This window comes from Mobula hypostoma, chromosome 16 (genome assembly GCF_963921235.1).
Source record: "Mobula hypostoma chromosome 16, sMobHyp1.1, whole genome shotgun sequence".
NCBI lineage: Eukaryota > Metazoa > Chordata > Chondrichthyes > Myliobatiformes > Myliobatidae > Mobula > Mobula hypostoma.
Window position 1 is genome coordinate 37,039,089 of NC_086112.1, and position 12,783 is coordinate 37,051,871.

Sequence of the window (12,783 nt, forward strand, 5' to 3'; positions counted from 1 at the left end):
ATCCGTGGAACAGAGAAGTTTGTGAAAAATTCTAATGGAGGTACTTAAAATTATGGGGGATATTGACAGAGTAGATAGACAGAAACTCTTCGTATTGGTGGAAGGGTCAAGAAACATGGATCATAGAATGAAAGGGACCGACAAAAGAACCAAACTGTAAAAAATGGATTTTTTGTGTGGCAAATGTTTAGGGCCTTGAAGATGCTGTTAGCAATGGTGGTGGAATAAAGGTGGTGTGTTCAGCCACTATCCCTCAGGAAATCCTCCAGGGAAGTTTCAACCATGATTTAAGATGGTATAATTTCTACCAGATGGTTGGAATTTGTTGTGGAATATATACACATTTGGTTGTAGACGGATTTGGAAGGAGGAACATGGGGAGGAGACAAGAGATCATGGGAAGAGGATTGTGGGTGGAGTGGAGACAAGAAAAATCATGGAAAATGTAATTTTCTATAACTTGCTTTTGCTGCTTTATGCTTCTGATTCATTCCAATTATGTTCTTCATTGAATTATTTTCGATAATTTTCTGGCTACAGTATTGCCTATAATCTGACCACAATGAAATCGAAATGTCTAGCATGGTCATTGAACACTTCATTTTAGAGATGGTTGGATCATATTGTCTGTTTCTGATTTAATGTCCATACTGTTTTATGTATTATTCCGATTTGTAAGATAGTTCTGGCATACCCCAAAAAAATATGATGATCACTTGTTTTTATTTTCAAAATTCAAGCCTGAATCAGGGAGCAGGTAATCAGGTTTTTGGACCTCTGGGAGCCTTACTGGGTTAGAAGTGACGGCACAAGAGGGACAGGTTGCAATAGAGAAGTACCGAGATGCTTGAAAGGGAATTTGTTCAAACTACACAGGGAGATTTAAACTAGATTGGTGATGTGGAGGGGGAGGGGGAGGCAGGACTATGAGCAGGAGCAAGACAAGGGATAAAGCAATAACCAGTGTGAGCAAGTCTTGTATTAGGATGGTTAGGGACAGAGTAAAGGCAAAAAAAGAAATAGTCAGTTAAATTGCATTTAATTCGATGCTTAGAGCAAGAATTGGTTCTGAGGACTGGACGTTATACCTAGAATAGAAACATTGCTGAGAGAAGGCCAGGGCTGTCAGCTGAATATTCCAGGATATAGATGCTACAGGTGTGGAGAAGTACAGGTAAGTGAGGAGCAGGGGGGTGTAGTCTTTTTGATAAGGAAGGATGCAACAGAAGCACTTATAGATGACATTCTTGGTAGATCACCCAGTGAAGCCATAAGGGTAGAACTTAGGAAGAAGAACAGGAGGGTCATTCTAATTGGGTTGCATTATAGCCACTCCAATGGTCAGCAAAACCAATGGTCACTCTAATTGAGGAGCAGATCTATAATGGAAATTTCTCATAGTTTAAAGAATAATACAGTTAAATTAATGAGTGAGTTTAATTTCCCCAAAATTGAGTGGGCCACCCAGATTGTTAATGGCCTGCACTGGGTGGAACTTGTGAAATGTGTCCAAGAAAGTTTTGTTAGTCATTATATAGAAGAGCTCTACTTGAGAGGGTGTAACACCTCTTAGGGACTGACGCAGAACAAGTAACTGAAGTGGCAGTCAGAGTGCTCATTGGTTTTAGTGACCATCATTCTATTAAATTTAAGTTAGTGATGGAAAAGGATATGTTAGGTCCATAAATTAGGATCCTAAACTGGAGGCAGGACTAATTTAGGAGAAATTAGGCAGGAATTAGCAGAAGTCGATTGGGTGAGCCTGGTTGAAAAGAATGGAATGAAGGACAAGTGGGAGGCTTTTAAAAATGTGATTCAAAATTAGTTCAGAGTTAGGAAGCAGAGGTTGGTGGTTGAAATTTCTTTCTTGGAATGGAGGACGGTGACATGTGCTATGTCATGGGGGCCAGTAGTGGAACCCTTTTTATTCATTACTTACATATGTAAATGATTTGGATACTTAGAAGTTCAACTGCTCCAACCAACCCAGCTGAAATCACACTCTTTAAAGCCTCCCACTTATCATTCATTCCCCTTAACCCCATTCTTCTGCCTTCTCTCTTATAACCTTTAAGGCCCTGACTAATCAAGAACCTATTAACCTCTGCTTCAAATATATTCAATGACTTGGCATTCACTTCACACAGAACATTCTCTGGAGTTTACAGAGAATGGTGTGAAAAACAAAGATCATCCAGGGAGCAGCTAACTCTGCAGGTGAAAATGCCTTGTTAATGAGAGAGGTTGGAGGAGAATGGTCAGAGTGGTTGAAGTAGACAGGAAGGCAGCAGTCATTCAAAACCCATGCATTACAATGCACATGCCTTGCTCATTAAATTTGTGGATCATAGCTTACAGGGGGACCTCCATCAGTTTGGGAAATGGACAGGGGGATTTCAACACAGATAAGTGGGAAGTGATGCATTTTGAAAAGTCAAACCAGTGTTGGACTTGTACTATGAATTCTAGGATGCTAGGAAGTGTAATGAAACAAAGGGAGTTAGGGGTACAAATGTATAGTTCTTTGAAAGCTGTGTCACAGGTAGACAGGGTGGTGAAAAAGGCATTCGGCATTCTGGCCTTCATCAGTCAGGTCACTCAGTACAGGAGTTGGGACATTGTGCTGCAGTTGCATACATCACTAGAGAGGCCACACTCGGAGGACTGCACACAGTTTTGGTCATCCTGTTAATGGAAAGACATGGTTAAACTGCAAAGAGTGCATAAAAAGAAAACTAAGAATGTTGTCTGGATCAGAAACCCTATGTTACAGTATAGGGAGAAGGTGGCTGGACCACCTTCTTAATTCCTCAGCATGTAGGAGAATGAGGGGTAATCTTATTGAAATGTTAAAAATTATGTAATGCATATGTAAGATGGATGGCTGCAGTCTTTTCCCCCTGAGTAGAGGAAAAGAGGGTAGGAGATTTAGGGTGAGAGGGGAAAGGTTTAAAGTGATCTGAGGGACTCAGAGAATAGAAACATAGAAAATAGGTGCAGGAGTAGGCCATTCAGCCCTTTGAGCCTGCACCGCCATTTATTATGATCATGGCTGATCATCCAACTCAGAACCCCGCCCCAGCCTTCCCTCCATACCCCCTGACCCCCGTAGCCACAAGGGCCATGAATGGTGAGTATATTAAATGATCGGCCATAGGAAGTGGTTGGGGCAAATATAATAATAGCATTTAAGAAGTATTTGACTAGGTGCATGGAGAGGCAGGCCAAGAGAGGTTTTGGCCCAATGCAGGAACTTGGGACCAGGTGGATGAGCTCTGTGGTCAGCATGGACTTATTGGGAAGTGTCTGTATCCATGCTGTGTTGCTCTATGACATTATGATTCTAAAAATCTGTAACACGACTTGACAGAAGTTATATGTTCCACAGCTTATATTATGGAAAGTATTATTAAAGTAATTTTATTTGTTGATAGTTTCACATCATGTACCCGTTTTCCCTGAACATGCTGAAATTGTTTCCTTTTAGAGTCAATGAGTCATGGCGTCATAGAAAAGTACAGCACAGAAACAGAATCTTCGGCCCATCTAGTCCGAGCTGAGCCATTTAAAACTTTTCGTCAAATTAAGTTTTATTCTCGGAAAATATAAAATATTGTTCTTGTAAAATGCATATAATGTTAATGTTTTATAATGTGGAGACAGGAAAGAACAGCCGTCTCATCTCATTTCTATCTGCGAGCAATAGTCTCCAACCCTTTTCGCACGAATAGCGAGTTATAGAAATTTGCAATCAAAAGGAGAGCGAGCGGAGCGCGCTAGGACCAGAGGAAGTCCTTCACTGGTGAATTTCTCCAGTGGGGGTGGGGGTTAATTGAGTTACCGGTGGAGTTGGAGGAGGCGCTGTAGCCATCTTAAGGCAAAGATGATCTGAGTGAGGAACAGAGCAACCACCGACTTGCGAACAGCGCTCACTTACATATAAACAGGCACACAAGAGCTATCTATGTATGTAATAGACAAGCGCACAGAGCCAGGGTTACAGACAACAGCTGCATGAGGGAGAACCACAGCAGTTCACAAATCAACGGAGTACGTCAAAATCCAAAGGCATTGACTACCGCTAATCCAATTCTCTCTCCACCTGGTTTAATCATCAAAAAGCCTGATTCAATTGCGATAGAAAGGTTCACAACCGGGAGCGGATCCCGTGCCTGCGGTAGGGAGGGCGAGTTTGTTAAACGGGGATAGACTTAGGAAGACCCACGCTCTGAAATTAACACGGGAAGTCAGCGTGAGGACTTGGAGTGAGATTTTTGGTTTATTTTTTTTTAACCCTGGGAGGGTCAAAAATGGGTCGAACAGCGAAGTGGTGCCTGGATCCGTTCTTTCCTCTGGTGGTGCTTCTCGGGGTTGTTGTCCCCTTTTGCAGAACATTGATGTACACGAACCACTGGGCTGTGAGGATAAACGGTGGCGCCGAAGAAGCAAATGCAATAGCAAGTAAATACGGATACAGAAACTTGGGACAGGTAAGGTGCATTCCGAGTGAATATTTATTACACGGACAGCTCGCACGTTTGCCTTCATTTTTAATAAACCCCTTAGTGGTGGGACCAACTGATGCCGATTTGCGATTCCCCCCCCCCTTAATATCCAACATTTCAATGTAATTCCCTTTAAAACGGGCGACCTGTTCAACATTCATTCGGATGCGTTACTTGAACTGAAGAACTTTCTCAGTCGAACCCAGCAAACTGCTGAGAAGTAATAAACTTTGTAAGGAGGCTTTATTTAAATAATCGTTGGATTTATCGCATATGTGTTTAAAAGGAGAAAGAAAGTCTAAACTTTTACTATTTTTAAGATAATTGGCTATGTCTAAGTGTTTGTATTGCAGTTAAAGGATTACACCTGGTTTTGTAGCTAAACCAACTCCTTTGAGGCGGTACAGGTGTGTGTCTGGAAATGAAGGGCCGGCCAGCGATGGCTGGACTCGGTACGGGGGTCAGGCGCCAGGAGCCGTACCCGCCTCGGCTCAGCCCTGCCCGGACACGCCGATGGCTCTCTATTCTGTTCCCATTGGTAATCGTCCAGTTCCTCGAGTGGCGCGGAGGGAGTGGGTTACGCGAAGCCGCCTGGGGTGGAGTGAGGGGGTTTGTGATACCCGATCGGCCGTTAGCAACCTGTAATTTGTCCGGCGGGGTCCCATGCACCCAGAGCGGGTCTCACGCACTGTGGGTTAGCAGCCGGGCCGGCGCTGGGTCTCCCTACCAGTTTGCGAGGCCAGCGGCAGGAAGATGCCGCTCGCTCATTAGTTTCGCCTTTAAAGGTCGTCTGTTTTTAAGTAGTGTGTTTTAAATCTCGAGGTTAAAACATTCTGTTTCTTCTTGGCTTATGCGCTGCGGTAAGGTCCAGCCAGTGTAACCAACTCAATAACCGATTGAGGGATTCGATTTCACTGATCTCTTCAAATAGCAACGTTTCCCATTCACACACCTGCATTGTTTCAAAGAGCAATACTTCCACCGTCCCTTCGCAGTTTGTTTTGAGAACTCTTCAGTTACTAACCGCGTCGTTTGTTGCTTTGTGGAACTCCCTTGCTTTTCACTTATGAGGGATTGAAATGTCTGGTTGTGATAAAAGCTGAGGTAATATCAACCAAATGCACGTTGACCAAGATTGTTAATCTTGGGGAGAAGGGTCGGTTGAACCCTGCCGTAAACAGAGGCAAAGGGGGAATAGGTTAGGGACAGAGAGCGGGAATAGTGTGAAGGACATTGTAAAATTGTGAAAAGAGAGTGACTGAAATTTCAACGTGTGTAGTTCCTTCAGGAGCAACCCAGGGCATTTTGCAGAGCAGATTCCTTCAGCCCTTTTACCCTTTACACTTATCACCTCCCAGCTTCTCACTTCACCCCTCCCCCATGCGCCCTCCCGCTTTCTCCCTCACCTGGCTTCATCTATCACCTGCTAGCTTGTACTCGCTGCCTGCGCCCACCTCCCGATTCTAGCTTCTTCCCTATTCCTTTCCAGTCCTGATGAAGGGTCGTCCTCTATGTCAACTGTTTATTCCCCCTCCGTGGATGCTGCCTGACCTGCTAAGTTCCAGCATTTTTATGTTGCAGTAAAGTGAAATAATTCTGAAGTTCAGTCACTATTGTAACATGGGAAATACATCAGACAATTTGCAAATAACTGCCTAACTTTATTGAGACAGTGCACACTGGCTCATTTGTCAGGGTGCTGCTGTAGCATCTCTTATCCCATAAGGATTTTTGCCAGTGGCAACCCTGACTCTGTGCACTCTTGGTATCACATCTTGGGAGTGCTGCCCAAGGGATTTTTTTTGAGCTCAGGTCACTGGACACAAAAACCCTTGGGGTGGGTGTGCAGTTAACTGAGGTGCAACTCACAAATCATGTCAACCTTTCGTATCCATATGGGAATAGAGAGTTGAGAGGATTGTTGGTAAGGGAATATTTTGTTAACAAGTGTAGAAAACGTGCAGTGCAAGGGGTGCAGATACTTGGTACTCAGCGTAAATACTTGGTATCACATTCATTATTTCTCTTTCCTTCCCCACATTCAGTTCGTCCCTGTATTTGAAAGTGTATTTCATGGCATGCTCACAGCGATTGCCCAGGAGATCATTCTACAGGCATGCTGGGCTTGTGTATTTGATCTATTCAATTAGATCCCATGCTCACTGCATTCTGCTTACACAGTGCGACTCCTGAGCTGGTGATTTGGTGATGGCTGGGCTCCAATGTGAACAATTTTACCGGTTCTACCATGCGAGTATAGACTGAAAAACACCTCAAGGGAGGAATCTATGAGCATTTGCAGTTAGTGTGCCATGGATAGAGAAGGCCCTGAGGTTTATGTATGGTTCTGAACTGAAATAGTGCAGTACCCTGGTTCCATTTTAAAGAAACATTGATCAGTGGTGGGAGACAAAAGTGACTGCAGACAGTGGAGACAGGAGCAAAACGCAACTACTGCAGGAACTCTGGTTCAAGCAGCATCTGTGGAGGCAAAGGGATGGTGAATGTTTCTGTTTAAGGCCCTGGATCATTGGTGGGATCTGCGATTGACTGGTATCAGTGGAAAAATAATTAGCGTCTAGCTGTGAAATATGTTTTATTGGCAATTGGTTTGTATCCTGATGAAGTAATGAAACACTTGGTTTCATTACTTATAAGGAACTTGAAGGTTGTTGGCAGCCATTTTACTGTGCTCTGGGAAGTATGAACCTCATTGGTGCTTTAGATGAGAGTCAGTTTCTGGATTAGTATGGTTAAAAAGTCATGCTGTGTGATTTCTCTTTTAATGGATTATTGGGTCTAAAGAGGAAGCATAACTTGTTTACTGAATGTACTATAAAATCTCCAGCACCCTCATTTGAGTTTACCGTAGTTTTCCTGATAACATCCTCATAACAAAGATTGTTCTCAAATGGGATCACCTATGATTTAATAATCTTTTCTCCTCTAACTTAATATTATGAGTTTAGTTCCGCAAGAGGCCACCTTCCAGTTTTCAAATAAGATTTGCCAAGCACCACTCTCCAATGTACAGTGCATCAACACTGGGGAATCTAGGACTAGAGGGCACAGTCTCAATACAAGGTCATCACCTTAGAACAGAGATGAGGGGGAATTTCTGTAGCTAGCGGGCGGCAATTCTGTGGAATTCATTGCAACAGATGGCTGTGGAAGCTAAGTTATTGGGTATGTTTAAAGCAGAGATTGATAGGTTCTTGATTAGTGAGCGTGTCAAAATTTATTTGGAAAGTAGGAGAATGGGTTGAGTGGGGTAATGAAATGGTGGAGCAGACTTGATAGGCCATTTGGCCTAAATTCTGCTCCTATACCTTATGGTCTAATATCCAGGCCTGGGGTAATGGTGACACATAACAATCACACCACAAGTGCCATGCAATAACAATATCCACCAGGTGAAAAATCTAGCCATCGCCCCCTTCCATTCAGTGGAATAACCACTATTGAGTCTTCCACTACCAATAACATGAAGGTACGATTGACAGAAAATTGGACTGTCATAGTCATACACAATGTAGCTACAAGAGCCAATTTAGAAACTTGGATTTCTGCAGCAAACAGCTCGGCTCCTAACTCTCCAAAGCCTATCCACCATCAGAAATGTGATAGAGCTCTTTGTACCTGCTGAGCCTCAGCTGCACTCCAGAAACTCAAAGCAATAAAGGATATAGCAGCTCACTTGATAGGCAACCCTGTCCACAGCCTTCCACTCTCTCCACCACTGCATGGTTGTAGCAGTGCATACAATCTGCAGAATTCACTGAAGCAACTCAAGACTCCATAAACTGCACCTTTTGAACCCACAAGCTCAACCAGCTAGAGCTACTAGGGTGGCAAAAGCACTGCGACACCACCGCCAGGGAGCGGCTCTCCAAGCCATGCCATCTGACTTGGAAGTATACCTTTGTTCCTTTGCTGCTGGATTAAAATCCTGGACCTCTACCTAATGCCTCAAGGATTGCTGCATTTCTGAAGGGGAGCACCACCCCTTGTCAAGGGTAGTTGAGGTTTGACTATTAAATGTAAAAATCCACATCCTTCTGAGTAAATTTAATAAGAATGTAGTGCAGGATCCTGCATAATTCTAGGGTACACTTTTCAGCAGCAGTCCATGTGGGTTTAAGCATTAGCATTCATCTTGGAATACTCCTGGTTATCACAGCTTATCAATTAGAGAAACCATGAATTGTTACGAACTGTAAATGATAATTATATGTTATCTTTGTATATTTAAGTTTATATATATTTATTATAGTATATCTTGTGTATTGCACTGTATTGCAACAAATTTCATGACCAGATTGTGATTCTAAAGCATTACTTCATGTTCCACAAAGATTTTGCTTGGAATATAAATTTTAAACTAGGTTGTCTTGTATGAGTGTATTATATTTATATGATACCAATAATGATTGATCATTAAAACTGATCTGAATACAACTGTTGTTTAGGTAGAATCAATAAAACCCAATACAACTGAAGTATTTCCTGAGCTCTTTAGGGAGACAAGATCAGAAAATTGTTCTCCAATTGAAGTGATGTTAAGTGTTTTCATTATTCTCTTGGGTCATGCCTTTTTTTATGTGGAAATTTGGCATCACAGGAGAAGACATTTATTGCCTTGAGAAGCAAGGGGTGAGCCACCTGCTTGAACCATAGAAGTTTCATTTAATTGAATCACTTGCTAGGCTATTTCAGAGGGCACTCAAAAGTCAGTTATGTTCCTGTAAACTGCATGTAAGCCAAGCAGTAGGGAGAATAGATTTCTGTACCCAATGGAGATTAGCAAAGCCAGTGTTAATTTTTTAAAGATGAGTAGTTTCCTGGTCACCTTGCTGATGTTAGCTTTTCTAATTCAGATTTATTTAATTAGTTTTAAGCTCTCATAGTAAACCAATTTTTCCTGCATTAAGAGTAGATCTCTGGATTACTGTTACAGTAACACAATCAATGTGATTCTTTTTATAAAGCATGTTCTTGATAGCATAAAGATAGTTTATATTGAACAGTTGGCAAAAGAGTTAAATATGTTGGATGATTAATATAGTCATAGTCATACTTTATTGATCCTGGGGGAAATTGGTTTTTGTTACAGTTGCACCATAAATAATAGTAATAAAACCATAAATAGTAATATGTAAATTATGCCAGGAAATAGGACCAGCCTATTGGCTCAGGGTGTCTGACCCTCCAAGGGAGGAGTTGTAAAGTTTGATGGCCACAGGCAAGAATGACTTCCTATGACGCTCAGTGTTACATCTCGGTGGAATGAGTCTCTGGCTGAGTGTACTCCTGTGCCCAACCAGTCCATTATGTAATGGATGGGAGACATTGTCCAAGATGGCATGCAACTTAGACAGCATCCTCTTTTCAGACACCACCGTCAGAGAGTCCAGTTCCATCCCCACAACATCACTGGCCTTACGAATGAGTTTGTTGATTCTGTTGGTGTCTGCTACCCTCAGCCTGCTGCCCCAGCGCACAACAGCAAACATGATCACACTGGCCACTACAGACTCATAGAAAGGAGTAAATTATTCTGTAATATATTATTTTTGGTATTACCAGTTTTAATTTTTAATGATTTGTAAACATCTGTCCAATGGCATTAATGATAAAGGTGTAACTTGTCTACTATGTCAATTAATTTAGAAGCAAAATGTTCAGTAAGCACTAGAGTGCTCAGAATGGCTGATCAGTATTAGAAAGTGGTTTTCATTTCTTTGGATCTGAGAGTACAGCTTCTTGGTTAATAACATTTCAGCCTTGAAGTAAAAGCTGAAAATCTTTAGTTTAAACATACCAGCATAAGACATAGGAGCAGAATTAGTCCATTTAGCCTATTGAGTCTGTTCTGCCATTCCTTCATGGCTTATTTATTATCCCCCCTCAAACCTATTCTCCTGCCTTCTCCATAACCTTTGATGCCCTTGCTAATCAAAATCCTATCAACCTGTGCTTTAAATGCAGTGGATTCTGATTAATTGGGACACATCAGGACCAGTACATTTTGGCCCAATTAAGTGGCAGCCCCTATTAGCTGAGGTTTCATGGAAGTAGTTGAAAAAGTATTTTAAAAACTAGATTAATGACAAATCATGTATTTACATGAGGTACAGAACAAATTGGAACACTGTCAATACTGTCTTTATGCTACTGGCATTTAGGGCAGCGAAGAAAGGTCTTTCACCCCTGGTGGTTTTCAGGGCTTCCGTCATCATGTCAGTAACTTCCTCTCAGTTTTCACTACTGCAAGTCCCAAGTGGAGACTTGGGAATACCATTGCACTCAGATGTAGAAGGATTCTTCATTGCTGTTTCCATAACAGTTTTTGTTTTGCCAGTCAGAGTTGTTAGCCCTGAGCTGAACCCCTGAACCTGGAGGACCATGGACCACTATTAGTCAGGCCTTTACTCTTTGACCTATTTGGCATGGATAACCCTATCAAAAGTCAAAGCATAAAACTCAGACTCCAGCCACCATAGCTCTCTGGGTCATTGAAGAGTGCAAGACTCCAAACCACGACAAGATTGTGGTCCTCTTGGAAGTATCAATACTACTACAGTACTATAAATCTGTATTAATTCCTAATTATCGACAGAGGAATTCATCCATTTTTATGTTGCCACGTTTTTTGATTGACTACAAATGGGACAAAATCAGTGCAGACTGCTTTCATACAATATTATCAATGATTGCATCTTCCAAATTTTCATTTTCATGATTGACAATACCTTGAAATTCTTTGTAATTCCTAACTTGAAGTAGTGAAATTGTTTCATTTTTCACTCCAGGCCACTACTGGCATCTGCAAGCCTGAATGCTTGAAATTGCAGTGAGCAAAACATTTTAGGATTCTCCTGCTTATTTCTCACCAGCTATCAGTTACAAAAAAAAAATCACTGCTTTTTAAACACAAGTGAATGCAACTGATGCTATTTAAAAACAGTTTGCTCAAAGTATGGCGTAGTATCTAACAGCCACATTTCAGACACTAATTAGAAACTGGCAAAAGTCTCCTGCCTCAATTAAGTGAGAGTATCCCAAATAAACAAAGCAAATATTCTCCTTTTACTTTCAGCCAATCACATCACACATCAATTGACTATTTTCTTGATTAGTATTTTATCTTTAAGAGTTGTCCCACGTAAGTGGCTGCCTGATTGACCAATGGCCCAATTATCTGGAATTCACTACATACCCAATGACTTGGCCTCCACAGCTGTCTGTGGCAATGAATTCCACAGATTCACCACCATCTAGCTAAAGGAATTCCTCTTCGTCTCTGCTGTAAAGGGATATCCTTACATTCTGAGGTTATGCCCTCATGATTCATAGTTCACAGAAAAAGCTTTCATTCCTGATGCCTATTGATTAATTGATTAAAATGACTTCAAATGCTATTTGTCCTGACATTTTGTGGTGGCATCTTGTAGATTCTGAGCTCAACTAGTCTTCTGCCTTGTCTTTCATTTTCTAACTTGGTACAAATTATATTTTAGATATAGAAGGTTGTACTTAATCAAAACCATTCATAAACTGGTTTCATCACAGATAAAAAATCTAAATATTTTATAGCAGGCACAAGGTTTGTACTTTGGTTTTCTTTGTATTAGTAATTTAGGATCAAATTCCACCTCAGATTAACTGCGACCTATGTTGTAACGTGGAGGATTGTTTACTCTGGAATCAGTTAAATGTGCTTTGAAATTGGTTCCAGTATAATTTCATTAACTCAAAGTAAGTGTTAAATGATTAATCAGTTCCTGATCTGGATCTTATCTGTCTGTGGATTGAACTTTTAAATTTTTCTCCACTATAGTCAATTGATGTGTGATGTGATTAGTTGAAAGTAAGATGAGGATATTTCAATTCAGCTTTCTGCTCCTTTACTTAAGCACTAGGGTAGAAATCTGAAAGTCACTGTGCCTCTTGTCTCCAATATAATTGGAGAGCCTTGTTTAAAATCTGCTTTGGAAGGAGACTGACCAAGTGAACTAATGTGCTCTCTCTAGTTTTAAATTGAATTCAAAGTTGTTGGGGGTGGTTCAACTGTCCAGCATCTTGCCCGTAGTCAACTTTATTTGAGGAGTCTGAGAGTGGTTTGTGTTTGATACAGGGACGTCACATTAGTGCATTTAAAAAGTGCAATATTGAGACGACAGCATAGTTCAACTCACAGTACTCTTACCACAGGGACTAAGAGTAAAAGTTGCAGTACGACAAAATTGTTGATCCCGATAGACACAGAATAGCTGAG

At 41.4% G+C, this 12,783-nt stretch overlaps 1 protein-coding gene across 3 annotated transcripts in view; it reads left to right on the forward strand.

Moving 5' to 3' along the window:
• Window positions 1-3,836: 3,836 nt before the first annotated feature.
• The window catches only part of pcsk5b (proprotein convertase subtilisin/kexin type 5b), a 336,889-nt gene continuing 327,942 nt past the window's right edge, over window positions 3,837-12,783 (forward strand). Inside the window, exon 1 of one of the 3 annotated variants that reach the window (XM_063068758.1) lies at window positions 3,837-4,490. In XM_063068758.1, coding sequence (XP_062924828.1) covers window positions 4,311-4,490 — 180 coding nt within the window. In that variant the 5' untranslated portion in view covers window positions 3,837-4,310. The remainder of the gene's footprint in view (window positions 4,491-12,783) is intronic. The other 2 variants (XM_063068760.1, XM_063068759.1) reach the window with 2 other exon arrangements.